The following is a 22523-nucleotide window of genomic DNA, read 5'->3' on the forward strand; positions in this document are numbered from 1 at the left end:
GCTAATGTGTTTCAGAATGGATGGCTTAGGGCCATGAGCCTTTTATTGCTGGGGAGGCTTGTTGAGCAATAAACCGCAATCTTATCCCCCCCTTCCTCAGACAGTGGCCATAAACTCACACAGACACACAGGGTCAGCAAGAGAGGGGTCTGTGAGGAGGCCTGCTTTATTACTCCCCATTTCGCCATTCGCCTGCACTGTCATAGACAACGCTCTCTCTCCTCTGTCTCCTGCAGAATCACTGTAATCAGCAGTGGCAACATGGCTATATTCTGGTTTATTAAATGTCAGATATAGCCCCAGACTATGCAGGCCACATGCCTCTGTGGGCCCTGACTTACAAAAACACAGTACACTCCTGCTACCGCTGAGGATTGCAATAAGACAGAAATGGAGTCTTGAAACGAGACCTCCTCCCTGTATTTGTCCAGCCATGTCAGGAAGAAAAAACATCTTCCTTCATGCTGCTAACACTTTCCGGCATCCTTCCTCTGTCCAAAAGCCTCTTGCTGATTGAGTTGTGCCGCTTTCCGGGATGAAAAAGCCATTAGCACTTGCACTGGACTGTGAAATAGGCTACCATTCAAGAGCATTTTTGGCAAACGCAGAGAGGTGGTTTTGGGGTACTCCATGGGACAGCAAACACACATCCAGAGCGGCTACTTGGTGGCTGAGACACGAATACAGATGAGAGATTTAGAGGGGGAATCATTTTCCAAAATTTCACTATGGCTTCCTCTCATCTGACATCCAGAGGCTACAATACTTAATAGGACTGTACTTTCACTACAGCTGACTGTTGCACCTAAACTCTTTAAGTATAGCTCAACAGCAGTGAAACGACTGCCATTTGATTAGGCCAATTTCATTACCTCTTCTAGAATTATTAAGGATTCACTCTGTGCTTGCACATTTTTTGTCATCATTGTTAAAGGTGTGACACTCATGCCCTATCAATTTACAGAGCCCTCTCTGCTGCTCTGCTGAGCTCCAAATGAGGAGCCTCAACTGAGAAAGCAGAGGACAGATGGAGAAGGAGAGATAAACATAAGGTGTTGGTGAGAAGAAGGCTGTTCAGAGGGTTACTGCTTAATTATGTAATGGAGCATGTTAGGGGGATTAGTTGGAGGGCTCTGATCATATGCTTCATGACATGTCATGCTTCTGCCACTTCACCGTGGCTCCTCTCTGCAGTCCATTACTTGTCAGGCCTCTCTATCGTATCAAATGCAATAACAAGTGCTTTTAAATTATTCATTGTTTGCAATGTCTGCATAATGTTTCAGAGCAATGGACATCAGAGGTTCCGCCTTTTGTTTGTCAGTGTACTTTAATTATACTAGATTCAAAAAGAAATGAAATACTCCAAAGGGAAATGGGCTTTAGCTGGAAGGATTTGATTAAAAGGGCTAGACCTGCACCCATGTCAAATTAATAGGTTTATATGAATAATGCAAGTGCTAAGGAAGGAGCTCAGTGTAAAAGGGGAGAGATGGGTTGTGCTGTAGTCCATCTCTCTCCATGCAAAGGCTCAGAGCCACAATCCCTCCATGTTTCCTGTCCTCAAACAATGGCTCTGCAAATGAATGCGATTTTTGTTCCATGGCACTTTAATCCCTGCAGCATGATGTCTTTGTCAGACGGGTCAGGATTATTTTAGAGACTTTTTTATTATTATGTCTAGAATGGTAAAAACAGTTATTGCACATGTGTGACTCTGGTGTTTGTTGGCGTGTCTCTTACATAGTGATTAAATTGACTGCAGACTGCATGTTGTTGGAAAAAAATATAGGTGCACTCTTTGTATTTGCAAACACTGATTTATTGAGACAACTTTACATTTGCATTTTGGTTTTATAGAACTAGGGGCTTAAATTCTGCTGCCCCTGGTAGCTGTCTCCAATATGGCATCATTTATTTGAGGCATATTAAAGCCTTTTTAAGATACTTTGTAGACTTTTCAGGAGGCATTTTAAAGCCATGTTTAGGTGGGTGGGAAATGTACATAATTGCATAACATTTATGCACATGGCACATTCTTTGCTTTTCCTGTTGACTAAGTCTGTTGGTGGAACAAAGGGCAGGATACACAGTGACAAGTTCAGTTGTCGTAACAGATGCTGAGTCGTGCTATTGTGAATACACTGAAAATGTGTACAAAAAAAGCTTAATGCGCAATCTGTTAGTATTCCATTATGGCTTGAATAATGTTTTGCAGAGTCAGAAATAAGTCTTCAGGCCATCACAAAACATTTTCTAGGGTCTAAAACCAGTAGTTAAATGAAGTGTTCTTTCCATTATGTATCATCAAACTCCAGCTACTTCCTGATTTTAGAAATGTCTGGTTCCCTCTGCTTTAAAAAAGCACAATCCAAATGTAAATGAAAGGTTAGCCGAGAAATCAAAAAGAACTTCACATTAAATGAGCTATATGGCTTAAAATCAGACAAAACAACAGGTGCATGCATGTATTAATAATATTCATCTAATTTATTTTAACATCTGTTGATGAAGAAAAACTATGTATTTCAAACTATTTTTGTCCAGGAAACACTCATTTTTTCCATCCATATTTATATTTGAATTTAGGGTGTAGAAATTATCACTGAAATTAATGACAGCAGGTTTCACCTTGAGAGTCCTTGAAACACAAAAGCTATGCGCTATGATTTAGCACCTTGCAGCACTGAGGGGATCTTCGGTACATGCCTTATATGCATTCAGTGCAGCCAGACCAGGAATTTGACAGTGTTAGCAAGGGCATCTGATAGATGGCAGGTTAAAGGAAAAGTGGATGAAGAGAGTATGTGGAGAGGAGGTCACAGAAATAGAAGAGTATATGCTCTTACGCTCACACTTGCAACTACACAAACTGAGCTAATGCACAGAAACACACGGCGCTGGGTTTCTTGCAGTGAGCAAGGCACAGCTGCTCACCGAACACCATCATCCATCACCCACTGCAGTGTGACTGCATACGGCATCTGCTTGAAACCCACCCCACCTCACAACCAGAGAAGCCTCTGAGAGTGAGTGGACGAAATGAAAGCATAAGTGAATGAATCGCTTAGCATCCGGTGGAGAATATATGGAGCTGAGGGTTACAGGGAGTCATATTCGTCCTTGAGCTTCTCAGTTTCTCCTTGTTTCTCTGGAAAGGAGGCCAGAGTTAGTTGAGTGGAAGGCAATTTAAATCATTAGCAGCAATGAAATAAAATAAAAGTTGTTCTCCTACAAAGTGAGCAAATGCCATGGTTAGAGCTCTACTTGCTTAAAAGTGGAGGACAGAAATATCAGCAGCAAATCCATAAAAATGAAGGGAGTAATCATGCAGAATGGCCACTTCAAGTGTTTATTTTATAATAATTTTGTTATATTATTGGGCTAGGCTGTTCTATTATTCTACTGTAATGCTCTGTGGAGTCATGACAGAGCTAATTTTTACTCCGTAACAGTATATGGAATGGCAGATATATGGGACAGAAATTGAGCTATAAAATGTGGTGAAATAGAAGTAGTGCAAGAACAAGTAATGAGAATAAAGGGTATAAAATGTTCAGTGACAGAAGTGTCAAACAAAGCCATGAATCATATCTTCATTGAAAGCCAGAAGACAGTTAAATCTTAAATCAAATGCATTCAGTATTCTGTTGAATAATTTTGTGCCAACCAGCAACTGCACAATTACTTAGATGCAATTGATGTGTCTAAGTAGAGAACCTGGATAAATCTGTTTAATGTGGCTAACCTTAACCATTGGTGGGTATAAAGCAGACGGGGGTCTGAAGGGGGGGGGTGGTGAGAAGCAGCTGCTGAGTCCTCTACTATTTCAGGCTCTCTTCTCTTCCTATCCTACCCTCTCATTTTCCAAAACACTGCTTTTTCGCCCTCTACCCGCCTGCCTCGCCTCGCCTGTGCTCCAGCAGCCCTGCCTGAGGCCGAGTTTAGGGCGAACCACTAAATGAGCAGTTATAGGACAGCTCCCAGCCCTCATCGTGAAACCTCTAGACCCTCATTTGTGTGTTTTCAGCCCGCCCACTCTTTAGCCACTCTGATCTCAGCCCGGGCTTTGCTCTAAACCTTCTATTCATTGGGCCCTCTTTTTCTTTCCCTGCCTGGCTTTCCATCTGTTTCTGGTGGCCATGGCTCTACCTGAGCAACTTGTCACACTGCCAGCATATCAGCAGTCACTGTCCTTTTTAATCTTTCTTATGACCCCTGCACCATTTTCTCACACATGCATGTTTTTCTTTTTTCATCTTAAATCTATTCATAGGAACTCACAAGAAACCTTTCAAGCCATTTATTTCTTCCAGATCCTCTTTCTGTCAGCTCGCTCTATGAATAAAACATCGCTGAATTGAATTCATCAAGCAAATGATGTCATTTTCTTGCAGGAAGAGCCTGGACTACCTTAAAAGAGTCACAGTGTGAAACCTGATTTTCTCCACTGCCATTTTGATTGCAGATGGGTAACAGATGCAGCTATAGAAGGGAGATGAATCCCTCTCAGTTTCCGAGGCAGCTACAAGTGTTAAAGTGCCAAATGCCCTCTCTGTTATACCACTGGAATGAAGTATCTAGGACCAGGCAGCTATGAATTATTGAATCTTGGCCCCCTTTTTTGCTCTTCATCTATTCCCTTTTAGTCCGACTATGAGATATTTTTATAAACTCTGGCAGTGCTGTTAGGCAGTGATTAGGCTTTTTTTGGACAGATTGGTGGTGTGAATAACAGGCATATTGGTCCATTTTCTGTTTTGCTGTTACAGTGGGCGAGTTTGTGAGTGACGTCCTTCTGGTTCCCGAAAAGTGCAAGTTCTTTCACAAGGAGCGTATGGACATGTGCGTCAGCCACCAGCAATGGCACAGTGTGGCCAAAGAGGTAAGGAAGGAATTACCTCACAGGAAATGGTGGGAGGCTGTGTATCCTGTGGGAAGACGTTGTTAGCTTTAACTCGCAGATTAAACAAGTCTCTTCTTCCTGTCATACGGATCGTTCTTATATTACTTGCCCGTATTTCCACTCTAATGTCTTTCCACCTGTCTCTGAGAGTCTCTGAGGTCCTCTGATCATAGGCGGATGGGGAGTCCTCACATTTCAGCTGTTAATCAGATTAGTGTTGTGGCTGTAATGCAGCTAATCCCACAGGGCGGCTCCAGAGCCACCCCTTTGGGGCCAGTATGACCACGGCTCACAGAGCCAATCATGTCACTCCCTGCCTCATGCTCCCTCAGTCCTACAGTCCAAAAAAAAAAAGAAAAAATAGGCCAAAGACTGAGTATCATCTTCAGCCTTAGTTTGTGGGGCATCCAAAACAACCTGTAGTCGATAACAAATATGTTACACCTAAGCACAGATAAATCTTGGCAGAGGGAATAAGTGAGTAAGAAAAATGCTTCAAAAACAATCTCTCTCCCTCACCACCTGCCACTGGGATGTTCTTAAGCAGGGCGGCAAATTCAGTGGAGTTTCTCAGCCGCCATCAATTAGAGCGAGCTTGCACTCAGTTCCTAGCATCAGCATTGCTGAAAAATAGCTTGGCAGTTGAAGGACTACATGACTTTTTGAAAGCACGGTACATTTATCATTCCAGTCAGTATGTGGCTGAAGAACGATCCTGCTGGTGGAGAAACCTCCTCCTCTACGCAGCACTATTCTTGAAGTTAGAATAAACAATGAAATTCAGCTTACATTCTTACAGTGCTGGGAAAAAGTATTTCCCCCTTTTCTGAATTGCTTTTTCTTTTTTTGCATATTTGCCACACTTGTATATTTCAGATTCATCAGACATATTTAGCAAATGTGAGACGAGCCTTTTTGTTCTTCTTAGTCACCAGTGATGTTTACATTGAAGCTCTCCCATGAATGCCATTGTTGCCTAGTCTCTTACTTATTGTTGAATTGAGAACACTGAGCTTAACTGAGGCGAATGAGGCCTACAGTTCTTAAGATATTTCTGTGACCTCCTGGTCTTGGAGTAATTTTGGTAGGCTAGCCACACCTGGGAACGTTCACCACTGTTCCAAGTTTCCTCCACTTGTAGATAAAAGCTCTCACTGTGGTTTGCTGGTGTCCCAGCCTTAGAAATGGCTTTGTAACTCTTTCCAGACTGACAAATGACAGTGACTTTGTTTATCATCTGTTCTTGAGTTTCTTCAGATCATGGCATTATGTGCTGCTTTTTGAGATTCACCAATATTGACTAATCTTGATTGAATGGGCTTGGTTGCACCTTTGTAAACAGTCACTTGGAATAGCAAATAACCTTGTTATCAAAGATCAGTGAGAGAAACAGGAAGTCTTGTCCTTGGCATTCTTAGTCTACACTGGAAGTCCTGACTCTGGTGGTTGTGTCCTTAAGATGATTGCTCCTTCCATAGCTCACATACTTCTTTATCAGGCCAGGCTTTCATTGATGCTGAGGTCTTTTAAAATTGTCTCGATTAATAAAAGTTCAACAAATATCACTTTGTCAAAGTTAAAGTTGGTAAATTGGAGGAGTGACCGACCCCGTGCCACGTGCCCTTTTCTTTTACCCCCCAGGCCTGCGGCAAGAGCTCCATGGTGCTGCACAGCTATGGCATGCTGCTGCCCTGTGGCATTGATAAGTTCCAAGGCACAGAATACGTGTGCTGCCCCGCCTCTCGCACAGAGTCCACCCAGCCTTCCCTCCCCTCCCAGGAGGATGACGAAGATGAAGAGGTAGAGGATGAGGAGATTGATGAGATGGACCTGGATGAAGAGGAGGCTGTCGAGGACAGGTGAGCAATTGCGAAGGTGGAGGGCAGAGTCTGCATCTGGTTGTGTTCATGAAATATTGCAAGCAAAATATGCGCTGCGTTGGGAAGGGCGGATGTAACTGGCCATCTGGATGAATTAAAGTTTTGTGACATTGATCTATGGCAGCTGCTCTGTCTCTCTTGATAAATCACTCCTTTCAATGGCTTACACCTCTTCACTTAACCGACTCTTTCCCTCATCAGCGAGACACCAGCTGACGAGCAGCCCACACAGAAGGAGGAATTGGTAGATGAGGATGAAGATGAGGAGGTGGAGGACGAGGAGGAGTACCACTATGTCTATGAGGACGAGGAGGCTGACAAGGAGGATGAGGATGAGAAGAAAGAGAGCAAAATGTCTGACAACCAGGATGAGGACAAGATTCTACAAGAAGTGAAAGGTTTGTAATGTGCTGTTAGATGCTTTCATATCATCCACTCAGCCCCCCTCCCTCTAACTCTCCCTTTATAGGCACTTGCCACTACCTACATCTTAAATATAATCAAACCTTTTCAACCTTTCAGCTAGATCCAGTTATACCTAAATCCCCACCAGTCTGTAATTAGATAAGCTGAGCTCACACCAGATACTGTGATGAACTGTTCTTCTTGTATCAGACTGAAGGGACATATCTAAGAATGAGAAAGGGTGATAAGTCCAGCTCAGGCTGAACAGAAAGGAGGTTATGAATCATGTTATTATCTAGTTTCTGTAGTTTTCTGAGTGTTTGTAATTGAGACTGCTGCCCAAAATGGCCGGTTGATCTAACAAGCTGTCCTCTGGCAGCGGTGTGCACCCTGGAGGCTGAGACCGGCCCCTGTCGTGCCTCCATGCCCCGCTGGCACTTCGACATGAGCCAGAGGAAGTGTGTGCGCTTCATTTACGGTGGCTGTGCCGGCAACCGCAACAATTTCGACTCAGAGGAGTACTGCATGGCCGTGTGCAAACGTCTGAGTAAGTCTCACGTGACAAAGGCCGCTTTAACAAACCCTCCGCTCTCTTTATCTGTTTGTGTCTTTGCTGCAGACTTCCCACTGAAAGCCTTCAAGGAAATTATAGATGTAGTAAACAGAACACCTGTTCTGCAGTCTCTCACTGCTCCAATCACTATAGCCGTTCTTTCCACGTTACTTCACAGCCACGTCTCCTGATTATACTCTAAGCTGTTCTCTTTTGCTTTATTTTTCCAAACAATTATTTTTATTCATTATTTCAGTTAAAAAAAATCATATCAAAAGTGACAGAATCTTCTTGGTGCAAAGAAGGTATTTTTTAAAATCAGTTAAATTAGTTGAAATCTGTTTAAATGTGAGTCAGATTTTGTTTGATATTTAAATGATGATGTAAACCAATTCTTCAAATTACCATTGATTTGCTACTTCTTAATCCATCAGATTTCAGCCTTGCATCACTACACATAATGACATTTTTCAGTTACTTTTTTATTAAATAGTCTATTTGTAAAGACAAGATATAGCAGGTTCATTACTTTAGTGAAACGCTCTACTAATTTTGAACTGCAGACATTTTCCATATTAGTATTATCTAGTAGAAAGAAATCACAGTTTCATTAGGTTTCATTTGAATATAAAATTACTTGAATAAAATATTGGATACTGGAAATTTTATTTTCTTCCAGTCTTCTGCCTCACTGTCAAAATGGAGTTCTCTGTAGCAGTAAAAGAGAAAACTATAAAACGCATTTAAAATTTAAACAAAAATTTCAATTTAAAAGAAAAAACACTCATACTTTCCCCTCAGAAGTATTCTTCTTTCTTCTTCTTTGACGGTCAATGTTTGCTCCCGGCATGAGTTTGTTTCTGTCTGTCTATCAGCAACCTGTCTCTTCTGATCACAGAGCACTGCAACTATTTTTGTTAGAAACCACCAGCATATGTCAGTCAGTAGCCCCTTTTTTTTGCGCCTGCAGTGATTTACTTCCCATCAGGTTAGACATAGTTCACAGTTGTAACCAACTGGATTTTTTTTCTCCATTTTTAGGGACTGAAGCTGCTAAATTTAGGAAATAAAGGTCTTTATTTTTAACCCATTCCTCTTTTTGATGATGATGGGGCCAAAGTGCTTGAGGTGTCTTTCTATTTGCCAGCCTGAAGCAGGACTGTTTTTGCAAGTTGCAGGGATATGAGGAGGGAGCGGTGCGTGACTGTATAGAACAGAGCCCTCTGGCCTCACCCCCTGTGACCCAGTTGTCAAATACGGAGATATTTCTATTAGTGTCGGAGATGCGACCTGTCAGCAGAAAGCCGATTGGAAGATGAAAAGAACTGAAATGGAAAGACTGTCAGATTCTCTTAAATTTATCAGACTTACTAAGGGTGGAAGAACGCCAATGAGAGGAGTGCATCTGTGAGGATTTGGGTTCAGCGTCAATCTCCTTTCGCCTTTCAGCTCTCTTTCTCTCTGTGCCCAGTTGTCTGCCTGTGTGTCTGTCTTGCTGCCTACCTGTTTCTGCCAGGATCAGCTGGTCTGCTAGCCCATCTCTCTATGTGTGTCAGTCTGTCCGGTTGTCAGTTTGCTGCCCTGACCTCTCGCCATCTGTGTCTGACTTTGCAGCCATGCCCCCGACTCCTCAGCCCACCGACGATGTCGACATCTACTTTGAAACCCCCGCCGACGACAAGGAGCACAGTCGTTTCCAGAGAGCCAAGGAGCAGCTGGAGATCAGACACCGTAACCGCATGGAGAGGGTGAGTTTACCAGCAAGAATCAGGACGCTGATTCCTGAGAGGCAATATGTAAGGATCTTTCCACTCAGCTGCACTGTGTGACCGCATTGTACATGATCGAAGATGTTTTGAAGAGATTTATTTCAGTAAAGCTGGTAGCTTTTTTGTTGCATCATTGGCAGTCAAATAGATATTTGTAGGAGGAAAAGGAGCAAGTGTAACATTTATTATCTATGTTGGGTTTTTTTTTTAATAAGTTAGATGTCACATAAATCAGAACATTTGAATTTGAGATTACAACAAGAAACAAAGTCATACTTTATCAGTTTCTTACCTACCTGGTATTGTTTTCCCAACAAAATAGCAGTTTTCTGAGTCATAGTAGGACTGCCTTTTATCTCCATTTCACTTCCTTCCCTCTCTATGCACCTCTCTCTCCAGGTAAGAAAAGAGTGGGAAGAAGCTGATCGCCAGGCTAAGAACCTGCCCAAGGCTGAACGGCAGACATTGATCCAGGTAAGACACTGATCCTTTCCCATGGGAGTCGCCCCTCCCCTCGGTTTGTCCCTTTGTTTGAATGAGGGATGATGGCTTGGGTCCCTCACTCCCTGTACCATTAAAGATCCCGTTTCCCTGGCTGTTCCATCTTTATCACTCTAAGGCTAAATGAGGACATTGTTTGAACGGGAAACCTTCTAAATGAGTCCCCAAGTCCCTTAACAAGCCTGGAAGGCGACATGAATGAAATTGAGACTTGTGTTTTTCTGTTAGTAGAAACTGAAAGAGTGCCATGCAGTTTAGTGTGCATATATAAGATTTTGAACTGGTTTACAGCACTTCCAAGCTATGGTGGAGTCCCTGGAGGAGGAAGCAGCCAGCGAGAAGCAACAGCTGGTGGAGACTCACCTCGCCCGGGTAGAGGCCATGCTGAATGACCGGCGCCGTCTGGCCTTGGAGAACTACCTGGCTGCCCTGCAGGCTGACCCCCCCAGGGTAAATGGCACACACCTGCCTCTCAGAGCAACTTTGTCATCCTTACCTTTCTCCATCTGGATGTTTCATTTTCCTTTCCATAGTCAATTTGAAAATAAATCTACACGTATATTTCTGTCAGACCACATTTACCACCAATTGAAGCTAATCTCATATCCTGCTAAAAAGAGCCTCTGACAACTTGCAGTCTATCATGAAGAGAATGAATTACTGAACCCATAAAAACACATATCCCAAAATCCCCCAAAGCACAGAGTCAATCACATTTCACCCTACAGCTATAATCCTTGTGTCAAGTTATTTTTAATTCCTTTTATCTAATAGACTTTTGATGCTTTTTCCCAGCACACAGTTTGGCACTCGGTTAAAAGGTGCTGGTCACCTTTCCAATACCACCAGTGTTGGGTTTATCAGCAAAAAGGGAATTGATTTAATGCCTTCATTTTTTCTCATTTCAAGTTTAATGACGTTGCCAGATTTAAGAGCACAGCTTTCGTTACACCTCCCAAACTGTTAATTGCATCATCTGTAGTCTGATGCTATTTCTGTAAGTGCTACAGATTTTATGTTATGTTTTATGTGAAGTTAATTATTTTGCATTTCAAGCCAGCATTCTCATTGTTCTTGTCCTCGGATATATGACGAGCAAGAGAAAAACAATTTTCACTTATTTTATGTTTAACATAAAGCTAAATGGGTCATTTTTAATGAGAGGCACATAACAACAAAAGGGCTTGTCATTTTGAGGATTGGTTTCTTAAATAAACTTAAATCTGATTAAATTTTAATCCTATGAATGAAACATTTGGCTGAATGAAAACAATGAATATCACTTTTTGGTTGATAATTAAAAATTAAAAGGGAAATGCATTACAATGCATGTCAATTATACTCTCACGAAACAGGAATATTCAATCATGCAACAGCCAGTGTTATACAGAAATGTTTCCAAGGCCATGTTGTACCATTCGACCCAACTGATCACCCTGCCCCATTTTTCCGCAGCCCCACCGCATCCTGCAAGCCCTGAGAAGGTACGTCCGTGCTGAGAACAAGGACCGCCAGCACACCATCCGCCACTACCAGCATGTTCTGGCTGTTGATCCTGAGAAGGCTGCTCAGATGAAGTCACAGGTCAGTGGGTTTGTTCCTGATAATCATCACTAATACCTCATTTGATTTAGGTTAAGAATTGTCAGGGCCCAGAGGTAATGACATAAAATCCCCACATTATGAACGTGTGATTCAGGAAATGTTTATCTTTTTTTGTTAGAGTTAATTAGATTAAAGCAGCTAATCATTTATCAATGCGTAATATTTCGCGTTTGTACAGTTCAATTTACTTAATTGGTCCCTGCAGCTGGTTTTGACAATGAAGACGTAATGTATTGGACACCGTCTCAATAAATCTGAAACCTCATGCTGAGCCAATCTAAGATCATATACTCCTATTCCTGCTCAGGCAGGGCAGGGATAATGATGTCTCCTGCTCCTTTCTGCCCTGTTTGTAAGTGTGTAGGAGGTAGAAAGAGTGTCTGTTCCTCTTAGCTGAAGCCCAGGAGGAGTGAGTAGGCTTGCCTGATGGAGGGAGGGCGAGTGCTTCATTCACTTAAGCCTCAGCCGAAGATTAACATTGCGCAGGTCTTGTGTAATGCTGGACTCTGAGCGGCTGCATGGGGATTTGGCTAGAAGCTCCTCTATTAGATGTACTCGTCTCTGTGTGTGTTTGTGTGTGTGTGTCAGTGCCCTTCGACACCATTTATAGTTATCCTCCACCATTACTGATCATGCAGCACATGGATGAAAAACACAGACAACAGAGGAACGGAAGAGACTTTCTTTTAAGATAAATAGTTGGATCTGGGAGATGGTAAAGAAAAACGATCTATGCTGTTGTGCCCTGACAAATATATATATATTTTTTTTCTGTCTTCCTAGGCTCATTTTCAGTTTTACCCTCACCTGTCTGACTTTAGTAAGGTTGCTTGATGCATCAAAATTGCTTTTTCCAACATGGGGACAATGTAGTCTTCTTAATCAGAATTGCTTCTTAGACACAGACAGGAAGGTGCCAGCGGGGCTGCAGAGCACCTTTAATAGGGAAAGGTGCATCATTGCCATCTGTTGCTGGCGCTGGTGCACTGCAGCCATGTGCTGGAAGATTAAAGCAGTCAATCATCATAGTGGGAAATAAACACCGGTTACCTGCCAAAAGCTGGTCAGCTTTGTCTGTAGGGGCTTTTTATTTCCTGCCAACCATTTTGGCAGCAAGAATACTGAAATATTTCTCCTCTTCAAACATCATGTTGTTTATAGAAATAGTGGTAGTGACTGGAAATGTTTTTGGACACACCACATTTTTAAAAAAATCTTTTCCATCAAACGAGTTGCTTTTATTTTTGCAACACTGTGATATGGTGGTGATCATTGGGGCCGACAGGCTGCAGATCCTGTCAGAGCGGCTCGGAGCTTCAAGACTAATTTGAATATTACACGCAGCAACTTGTTTTATGTTTGCAAGTCAGCTGGCTGTGAGCGAGTCTGGATTCATCTCAGGGAATATGCACACTTCCTGAAAGCGCAATTCTTCTATATCTCTGAGGCGGCTCTGTTTTAAATGTGTGGTCATGAAAAGCTCTCTTTACTTTAGTACATTAATATACTAGTTGGAGAACAGAGAGCTATCTGCCCTCAAGTTTGTACTGTATAGTGATTCATTAAATTTGGGGAAAATTTTAAGTCAGTTTCAGTAACACTGATAAATAGCATTTTCACTTGACATGGGGCATTAGGGCAATGTTTTATTCTGCTACAACACAAAAGTAACGTCTTCGTCTTTTCCTTTTGTGTCCTTTTTCCAACTTTTCCCTTTTCTTTTTTGTCATTATTTTCCTTCAGATTTCAGTTAGATTCTACCTCCTTTTCCTGCTGACACCAATATCTGAAGATTAATTTTAATCTTTTCACACACAGTGACCTCGTGTCACTGTGAACAGCTTCTCTGTGCAAATTTCCAAACATGAAAAGTCAATGCTGTGATCTGAGATATTATTAGGTGACTAAAGGTAACCAGTGGCAATAAAGAGGGATTTTCTGGGATAATCATGTTTTGTTTTGTTTTAATTGAATTTTATTTTATTTATTGGTTACACTAATAGTTGGCAATTATCTCTGTTATTAATTGTCACTGGTTTAATGTTACAGTAATTGAAATAAATAGATGTGTTAAATACCATAAAATTAGCCATTTAAACTAATGTTTCATGATCCAGAAACATAATCCTTCTTGATCATTATTAAGGATTTTTAGGTTTTCTATAAAATTATAAATTGAATTAAATTATGTGTCTTAAATGGGAAACTCTTTGGGGGTCTTTGGGAACTGATGCTGAATTTGAATTATCAAAGCTCTTGTCTCCAATTAGTGGAATGGTTTTAATTAAACTAAATAGAATCATGTGCTATTTTTTTTTTGTCACGTGATACCCTGTTTGTTTTTTTTAATTCAGGTGATGACTCACCTGCGAGTGATCGAGGAGAGGATGAACCAGAGTCTGTCACTGCTCTACAAAGTGCCATATGTGGCCGAAGAGATTCAGGATGAAATTGGTGAGTCGTGCTCAGTGAAAGATCCCTGGGCAACTTGATGAAGTCAAAATGAAGTCAGATTAAAAACAGCAGTGGAAATGTGCCAGAAAGAAGTCAGTACGTCACATTTTCTCTGGCTCATTGGGACTTTTTACTTGTATCCTTTGCCATTAGTCTCTTTGTGCAGAAGGAAATACAAACACTAAAAGAAACCAGATGGAAGGTTTTAGCACTCCAATTATTAAAAACAGAGAAAAGGCTGAGTTGTGGAAAATTGAATACAGCTATGCAGCTGTATATACAGCTATTACTCTGTTTTTAAGGCGCCTCTGCTCACAACCCCTCATTTTTTCCAATTAGACCTGTTGGGATGTAGTGGTGCAATTTAAAGCTGACAGTGTCCACTCATTAAAATATTTTTTCTTTTGTTTCCTTTGCTCCGTTAAAGGAACCATAATATAGTGATGCAGCACACGTTAAAGTGGAGTGGGTGCAGTGACAGAACTGGGTCACAGCTTTCGCCGTGCAGTGTTCTGTTGGGAGTTGTGCAGATTTACATGGAAAATAGCTCTCAGAAAAATAATAATTGGTAGTTAGCAGAAATGGGAACAGACGTTTCTTGCAGCAGTTCTGACTATGCTAACAGTAATCGATGAAGCTTATTTTAGAAACCGCTGCTGCTGCCATGTCCCCAGTTTACAGGTGTCGGCATGCCCCAGGTTTATACTCTCATTTGCCCTTTTCTGCAGATGAGCTACTCCAAGAGCAGAAAGCTGACATGGACCAGTTCCTGTCATCCATCTCAGAATCACAGCCAGATGTCACCGTCTCATCAGAGGAGAGCGTGGAAGTCCCTTTGTCTGAGGGCAAACCCTACCGGCCCATCCAGGTCACATCCTTGGGGTCCCGTCCAGATCCAGAGGGTGAGCAGCTCCAGCCTCAGACACAGTCACGAGCAACATCGTGAACAACGCTGTGGCTGTGAGGAGAACAATAGGCCTTACACATAAGTCTTTCTGAAGGGCAGTGGTGACGAAGCATGTTGCACAGTGAAAGAGAATAGGTTTACATTGTGTTGTGAGCCAAGCAAATGTGCACTGTAGTCCACGGTTGAGACTTATCTGCGCCTGCATATTTCCCACTGGCTTAGCCTTCAACACAGAACTGCTAAGATTTTTTTAAAAGTCACAAAGCCTCAGGGTCTGCTACTAAGCTTGAGCCAAAAGCAAGAGGGAAAGAAACAAGCAGTTATGGTTCTGTTCTTTTTTACATCTGCGCCAAGCAAAAGATTGAATCCTCAAGGAGAGAAAAAATGATGGATGGAACGCTTCCAGCGAGAAGGAAGGCAAATTACTAGTAAAGCCCCAAGCAACATTTATTATCCAAGCCAGCAGCCCAGAGGGCTTAGACAGAGCTAGCCAATTCTAAAATGGCTCCCTTTCTGGAGTTTAGTTATCTTTATCATTTATTTTTGGATTCTTCCCTGCTGAACTCTTCCTAATCAATTAACACAGCTTGATAATCCTGCCTTTTCTCTTCTTACCTGAGTTCTTTTCTCTTCTCTCCTTTCCCTTTTCTGACCTTCTTTTTTTCTGTTGCTCATTTCAAATGCCAAGGCGATCTATCAGACTCCCCACGTGCCTTCAAGAAAGGTTGGTGCCTCTGTTGCGTCTTGTTTTTCTGCCCCCACTCATCTCCCCAAGCCATTCCCATCTACTATTTTGTTTCACTCTGCTCCTTCTCCTCTTCCTTTCGGTATTCTTACTGTTTCTGTTTTATCAGAAGCCGTCTGGTTGTTTTCTACTTTTTTTTCCGTTGGCCCTCAGCTACGTTTTGTGCTTTTTGTCATACTAGGATTATCACTTCATGGTAAATAACACATTCAGTGGCTTTGAAATCAGGTAGAGCTAGGTCACAATGAGCCCCATGTCAGAGACACTCTTGTGTGTTCGTTGTCATCCTGTTCTCAGTGCATTTGTCAAAATACCGTAATTATTTCACCTCCCACAAACTCATTTCCCTCCTCAGTTTCCTACTTCCTGATAGAAGTTGGTTGATTTAGTGTCCCTGTTTGAGGCTCAGTGTTTCCTCTGCTGACCCACAGCCTGAAATAGACTGTTTAATCTGTTGATAAATGACTTAAATTCTTTTTTTTTTAGCAAAATAGAAAAACTGCTTCAGGACTTATCAAATCTATATACATGAGCGGTCCCATTGTTCCCATGGTGCTGTGACTGTTATAGCTGGATATAAGATTATGCGCAGCATGCAGTACAATCTGATAACCTGCCCTGCCAGAGTGATTGGCATCACTGCTCAACGAGGCTTGCAAACGTGCATACTTGTCCCACACTCAATCAAAAGACAGTTTTATTATTCTTAAGTGTTTGGTACTGACTAGCTTGGAGCACCCGCCGAAGACAATAAGCTGATACTGAATGTTACTCTCGTTACCTTTTTTGATGTGTTTGTCCCTGTTATGAAACTGTAAGTGTGGCATATATTTTTGAAGATTTGTATGAGTTGAACTACAGTGAGACGGTTATGTGAGGGATACAAAATACCAGGATATTCACAGTCATTTAGTGGGGTCTCGTTCAGTGACTCACTGCATGTTTACAGAGAAATTGCAGATAAATTCAAAGCACCACTTTGAGGGGGCCTTTGTAGAAGGTCAGTGTCATGCTCACAGTGCTCGCTCTGTGCTGAAGGGAAGAAAGGTCTTTGTTGTCACCAGTGAACTAAGGAGACTGATGCAACGGGTGCAAGGACAGTAGCTGGATATCTATGTGCAGCTATCCACCACCGATACTGCCATCCCAGTTTGGTTGTTTGCTTGTGCTAACTTGCTCTTATTGACTGTGCTCCTTTACCTCCTCCAGGGTCTGCCATGTCTGGCTTAGATGGTTTAATTGGTGCTGAGGAGAGAATCATCAACAGCAAACCAAAGGTCAGCGAGAATGTGGTAAGAGCTCTATTGTCAGTTTGTGATTGTGTTCGTGCCTCAAAACATATTTTTCTTTCTGACTTGAGAGAAGCAAAGTTAAAGCAAAACACAGGACACGAACAGTTAGATATCATCCCAGCAACCCCAATTTGATACAGTTGTGCTGATGAGACAGATTAATGAGTACACTGTGCTTTCACATTGCTCTTAAGTTCAGCATTTAATGAGACAGATTATTCCAGTAACTATGTTGTCATAGTTACAGCTAACTAACACTGAGCTATTTGCGTGTCTGCGTTTGGCTTCTGCCAACCGACCCTCATTCAGATCAACTCTACACTTTGTTCAGCAGTCATTGCATGTTACTTTCCTTTGCCAAGCGCAGCAGTCTTCTTCATGGATTTCAAATTATGCTTGGCAGCTGTGTGCGCGAGTGTGTGTGTTTGCTGTTTCGCATGCTAATCCAACATCAACTGTAAAGCTGCGTGTACTTTTGCGTGTCTGTGTTAACGTGAGTTATGCAAGTATTTTGAGTGCATGCATGTGTCTTTTTGGAAATGCTAGTGGGTTGTTTTTTTTGTTTGTTTTTTTGAAAGCGAAGCAATCTGGGAAAAAATGTAAAAATGGTGGTGACAGCTAAAATGTTCGTCGTGATTATGTTCTGTGACAAACAGACTCTGGAGTGCTCTGTCTCTACAAACAGCAGATTTAGTTTCTGCCTCCTGAACACACCCACTCCACTCATAGTGCTTATTCTTCAGACCGGGGCTCTCAGTAATGAGAGGCTGACAGTCTGCTTAGAAAGACTTGTTAACTGTGTTCCTAGAAGAAAGTCTGTTGTTGATGCTTGCAACCCCCCTCCCTCTCTCCTTCCAGTTTGAACAAGACAGCTCCAAATGTATCATCACCCAAACACAGATAATCCTTAACAGTTTACTGCGTTGCACATTCACACCCTCTCACTCTCCCCCGCCTCTCTCTTCCTATTTCTCTCTGTCGTACATGCACGATCTCACACACACGTTGTGGTGAGTGTAACCTGGGCTCCCCTGTCTGTGTTGACAGGTGATTGATGAGTCACTGGATGTTAAAGAAGTGGTTTACAGTGCAGAGAGAGTCAGCGTTATGCATGATGATGAGCTGGTGAGTACAGCAGCACCCTCCAAAGGGCTCTCTGGGGAACTGTAGTTATCAGTAGTGGGAGAAGATGAAAGAAGGAGGGAGTGTGGGAGTGTGCAAAGACACCAGTTCTGCAGCTGATGGTTGTGTAAATAAAAAGAACAGAATTAATTCTTTTAAAAACAACAACAACAACTGCACTGAAACAGACCCCTGAACCCCTCACTTTTATCACCATATTTTGTTGAGGCTAACTTGTTTTGGTTATTTCTGCATGGGTGCATGCTTGTTATGTGACTGTATTTGAATGTACACATTGAAAATCTCAGTTCATATGATGGATGTGAATCCACACAAACTGGGCGTGCTCAGTTTATGTGTGAGACCGAGCGGTGAAATCCCCTCCCCTCCCCCCCTTACCCCAGTGGCTGTCCACATATGATTAGTTTGTGTCATATGTGTCAGGTTACATTGTGAAGATGAGCGGAGGTGACTGCGATTGTGTGCATATATCGAACTAGCCAAGATACTACACAATCCTCCACAAAGATACCTGGCATGCATGTGCACACACTATTCACGAGTCAGTCGTGTCCCAAAGAACAAAAAAACTGTTTTTGTCTCTATGGTTTCGTAACATAGCTTAAAGAGTCGGCTCTTTTCCACTCAATTTATTTTCTAATTTTAAAGCAACTTTGAAGGATGGCTGAAATCTCATTTCAGTTCGCTCTTGTTAATAATTTACTGTCTCGGGTTTTAAAGGGAAATTCTTACATGAATTACATTATGACTATTGATCATGATAACAAATTACACCTCATGTCACAGTTGCAATTGATCTGATTTTATTGATTTAGCAGTGAACTATCTACAAAACTTACCCAAAAAACGATCACTGCCAACAGTTCTCTTTAAAGGGACAGAGAGTAAGCAAAGGCAGTAGTGCCTTGGGAATCTGTGCAGCTTTGGAGGCAAACTGCACATCATAGCAGATCTACTTTCAAATGACACGTTCATATTCATGTTTCCACTCATTATATGCATATCACAGAAGTAGCAGCTACTACAAGATTCCTCTGTACCCTAAACATAAAAAGGTCCAGGGGAATCTTGTGTTCAGATGGCTAAATAGAACGAGGTAGGATGAGGTAGCTATGCAGTGTCTTTATTATTGCAGAAAAACAACTTCACTGTTTCTTTTCATTGCTTCAGTGGTCTGCTGTGTTTGCATTTGTTGTCTCCTGACTGCTCTCCCTGTCTTCCCCTGACTCATTCTCCCTGTTAGGAGTCCTACCGCCCTCTGGGAGAAGACTTCAGCTTCGGTAGCAGTGCACTGATTGGCTTGCTGGTGATCGCGGTGGCCATAGCAACTGTGATTGTGACCAGCCTGGTGCTTTTGAGGAAAAGGCAATATGGCACAATCAGTCACGGCATTGTGGAGGTAAGCCACCTGTTATTTGGAGGGCACATAACCACACAGCAGAGCTCTCTAATGAACTGTGGCTCTTCTTATTCCAAGTATCAGCTAGCTATTAAATTATCAGGACGTATATGAATAGAGCTGGATATGGAAATGCAAATTAGATTATTGTCCCCCTGCAGCATTTATGTATGCCACAGCATGAAGAGTTGTCATATGTAGGCCTTTGTAGTGTTCTTATTTTTTAAAAAGTGCATCTGTCTATCTATCTTTCTATCTTGCAGGTTGACCCCATGCTGACACCAGAGGAACGACACCTGAACAAGATGCAGAACCACGGCTATGAAAATCCCACCTACAAATACCTAGAGCAGATGCAAATCTAACCAGAGCCTACATGGGGCGCTGTAGAGTCTGATAAGAGGATGGCAACCGAGGGGGAGCATACTACTGACCAACACGATGCTATTGTTAAAATCATTTGCATACATCCAAACTCCATTTACTGGTTTGTTCAAAACAATCCTTAAGTAATGCTACTACTTCTACTACTGCTACTATTGTACTATAGAGCTCTTTTTGATCATGTTTCTTTTTAAAAGGTGATGTATTTGCCGGTTTGCATAATGGAAAATGTGATTCTGCAGATTTATCTGTAATTATCATACAGCTATCTCAGATCAAGATGTATAACATTTTTTTTCCGGACATTTCTTTATTTTTTTTTGAAAGGCGAATCATATTAAATTTCATTATTTTTGAGCAGCCATCAATAAACCCGCTTACTAGACACTATGCTTTTGTTTCCCCATCATGCAAAGTGTCATTCATGCAGTTTCTGATGGTATTCTCAAAACTAATTGACGTTTTGTTCTTTTTCCTCTCGATAGATTGCTTGTATATGAAGGTTCTTTGTACCAATTAAAACGTTTAGTGAAACAACAACTGAGAAAAAAGTGAAATCATGAATTATTTACTTTCTGTTCTTTGTTATGATAACAAAATGCTGTATACATATACAACTGAAATATATATAAGAATAGATGTTTTTATTCCACCTTTTTTCCCCAGGGGAGACGTTATGAGTTGGTTTAGGGTTCTTAGCTTTGTGGTCGTGAATGTTTGCAGGCACACAATAAGAAAGCTTCGGGGAAGGTGTGCACAGGCCCCCAGCTCAAATACATCTCACAAACCCTGCTCCAAACCCCTTACTAAGTGAATGTGATGATGTATTCCCTTCTACCCACACAAATATTTTATCATTAGGGAAGTTCAGTAAATAAAAAGACTTACTGACATGTGTTACATAGTTGAATGTATTATGGAAGCCATTTCCATGCTATGTATTTCACAGACGCCCTTTAGGTTTTAATTTCAGTGTAGTGTCACATAAACTGAGGTGTGCAAAGACATGCCACAAACAGACAATGTTTTGTTTTTAAAGGGGGTTCTTAAGTGTTGCACACATCATCTGAAGTAAAAACACAGTATAAGTGAGGCTACTCTGAATACAAATTTAGGAATGATGTGCATTCATGTTCTAGCTAGCTTTGCTGGTCATAAAGTAAAGAACAGTATGAAAACTTATAGCAGTGCTAGTCCAGAGGCACAAATAAAACAATATGCATAGTATGGAACAAGAAATCTAGGAAATGACTCAGTCTACCTTTTTGTGAAAAAAGTATGAATTTTGGCTGGTAATAAAATTTTTATTTTTTTTTATTGGGATTTGTAACAAATTTTGCAGTGTTGATTTTGGGATTTTGGCACTGGGACATGCTTGGGCCGGCCATGCATCAAAGCTACCTGAAAACAGTTTGGAGCTGGAGGGCTGTGCAGGCAGACAGAGACACACAGAAAGTTGAAGCTTGGAGAACTGGTTTCTGGAAGAAAGATTTTAAAAAAGCAACTTGTGTAATTTTACAGCTAGAGATCGACACAAACAAGTAAACTGAATCTTAGGATCCTCTTTTCTCTCTCTTTATCTTAGTATTGTCTTTGTATGCCTGTATAGTTGATGTTGCAATCATGGCTTTTTTCCAGAGGATTCCATGTGGTGTGCATTGTTCTTATATGAAATATATATATATATATATTTGAGTTTTTTTCTTGTTTTCTATTTTTCTTTCTCTTCCTGTGACAGTATCTCTGTATGTGACTGTCTCACTATGCACCCAAACGGCTTCAATCTTGTAACTGCCTGCTTGATTGTGGAGGGGACTGGGAACTAATATATTATGCATATTAGTGATTTAAAACGTTTTGATTGACACCAGTGGAAACAGATTTATGGTTACAAGGGGGATACACATCAATAAACTCACAACTTACATATGGGTGTGTTGTTTTTTGTTTCATAAATAGCTTCTTTTGTAGTGGGAGCAAAAGTTAATTGTTAAGAAGTGCTTTAATTGGACTTTCAAAGTAATCTACACATAAAAGCTCAAGGTAGAAATAATAATAACACTAATTTCTGTCTGATCGGCAGTCCAAAATGCAATCATGTTTAGTTTAATGAAAACCAGAAAATATAAGCGTTTAAGAAAACGGAACAGCTTATTTATTTTTCATTGCACTAAAGTAATCACTTCAACTAGTTCGAAAAGTTCTCATTCATTTTCTGTATCAGACGGATTCATCAGCTTATATCAATCCGCCATGTTCTGCGGTTTGATACTCTGCAATAATGGTTGAATGAAATACGTCTCGCGGACTTGTTTCTGTTTGGCGGCATAACAAAACTGTTTCACTATAAGAAAAAAAAAACGCAGGTGATTCAGAAGTGATTCATCACTGTTTCACGAATAAGCCCACGCAATCACATGACTGATACTAACTATAAGTCAAGCTTTAACATAATTATAAAAAATCACAATTAAAAATCATTGTCCTACTTTAATTATGCTGAAATTTGTAGAAATCCCAAATATAAGATCACAATAAATCGCTTTTCCAAGAACTGGAAGCGCAGTTCACCTGAATGAA

General features: G+C 41.3%; 1 protein-coding gene across 6 annotated transcripts in view; it reads left to right on the plus strand.

Moving 5' to 3' along the window:
* aplp2 (amyloid beta (A4) precursor-like protein 2) overlaps window positions 1-21870 on the plus strand; it is a 52206-nt gene extending 30336 nt beyond the window's left edge. Inside the window, exons 4-18 of one of the 6 annotated variants that reach the window (XM_063493958.1) lie at window positions 4773-4885; window positions 6548-6765; window positions 6988-7184; window positions 7571-7738; window positions 9359-9492; window positions 9913-9987; window positions 10306-10464; window positions 11470-11598; window positions 13974-14073; window positions 14802-14975; window positions 15669-15704; window positions 16935-17017; window positions 18065-18142; window positions 19404-19559; window positions 19823-21870. In XM_063493958.1, the coding sequence (XP_063350028.1) occupies window positions 4773-4885; window positions 6548-6765; window positions 6988-7184; window positions 7571-7738; window positions 9359-9492; window positions 9913-9987; window positions 10306-10464; window positions 11470-11598; window positions 13974-14073; window positions 14802-14975; window positions 15669-15704; window positions 16935-17017; window positions 18065-18142; window positions 19404-19559; window positions 19823-19924 (1922 nt within the window). In that variant the 3' untranslated portion in view covers window positions 19925-21870. The remainder of the gene's footprint in view (window positions 1-4772; window positions 4886-6547; window positions 6766-6987; window positions 7185-7570; window positions 7739-9358; window positions 9493-9912; window positions 9988-10305; window positions 10465-11469; window positions 11599-13973; window positions 14074-14801; window positions 14976-15668; window positions 15705-16934; window positions 17018-18064; window positions 18143-19403; window positions 19560-19822) is intronic. The other 5 variants (XM_063493959.1, XM_063493962.1, XM_063493960.1 and 2 more) reach the window with 5 other exon arrangements.
* The last annotated feature ends 653 nt before the right edge of the window (window positions 21871-22523 follow it).

Source organism: Pelmatolapia mariae, linkage group LG14 (genome assembly GCF_036321145.2).
Source record: "Pelmatolapia mariae isolate MD_Pm_ZW linkage group LG14, Pm_UMD_F_2, whole genome shotgun sequence".
In the NCBI taxonomy this organism is placed as follows: domain Eukaryota; kingdom Metazoa; phylum Chordata; class Actinopteri; order Cichliformes; family Cichlidae; genus Pelmatolapia; species Pelmatolapia mariae.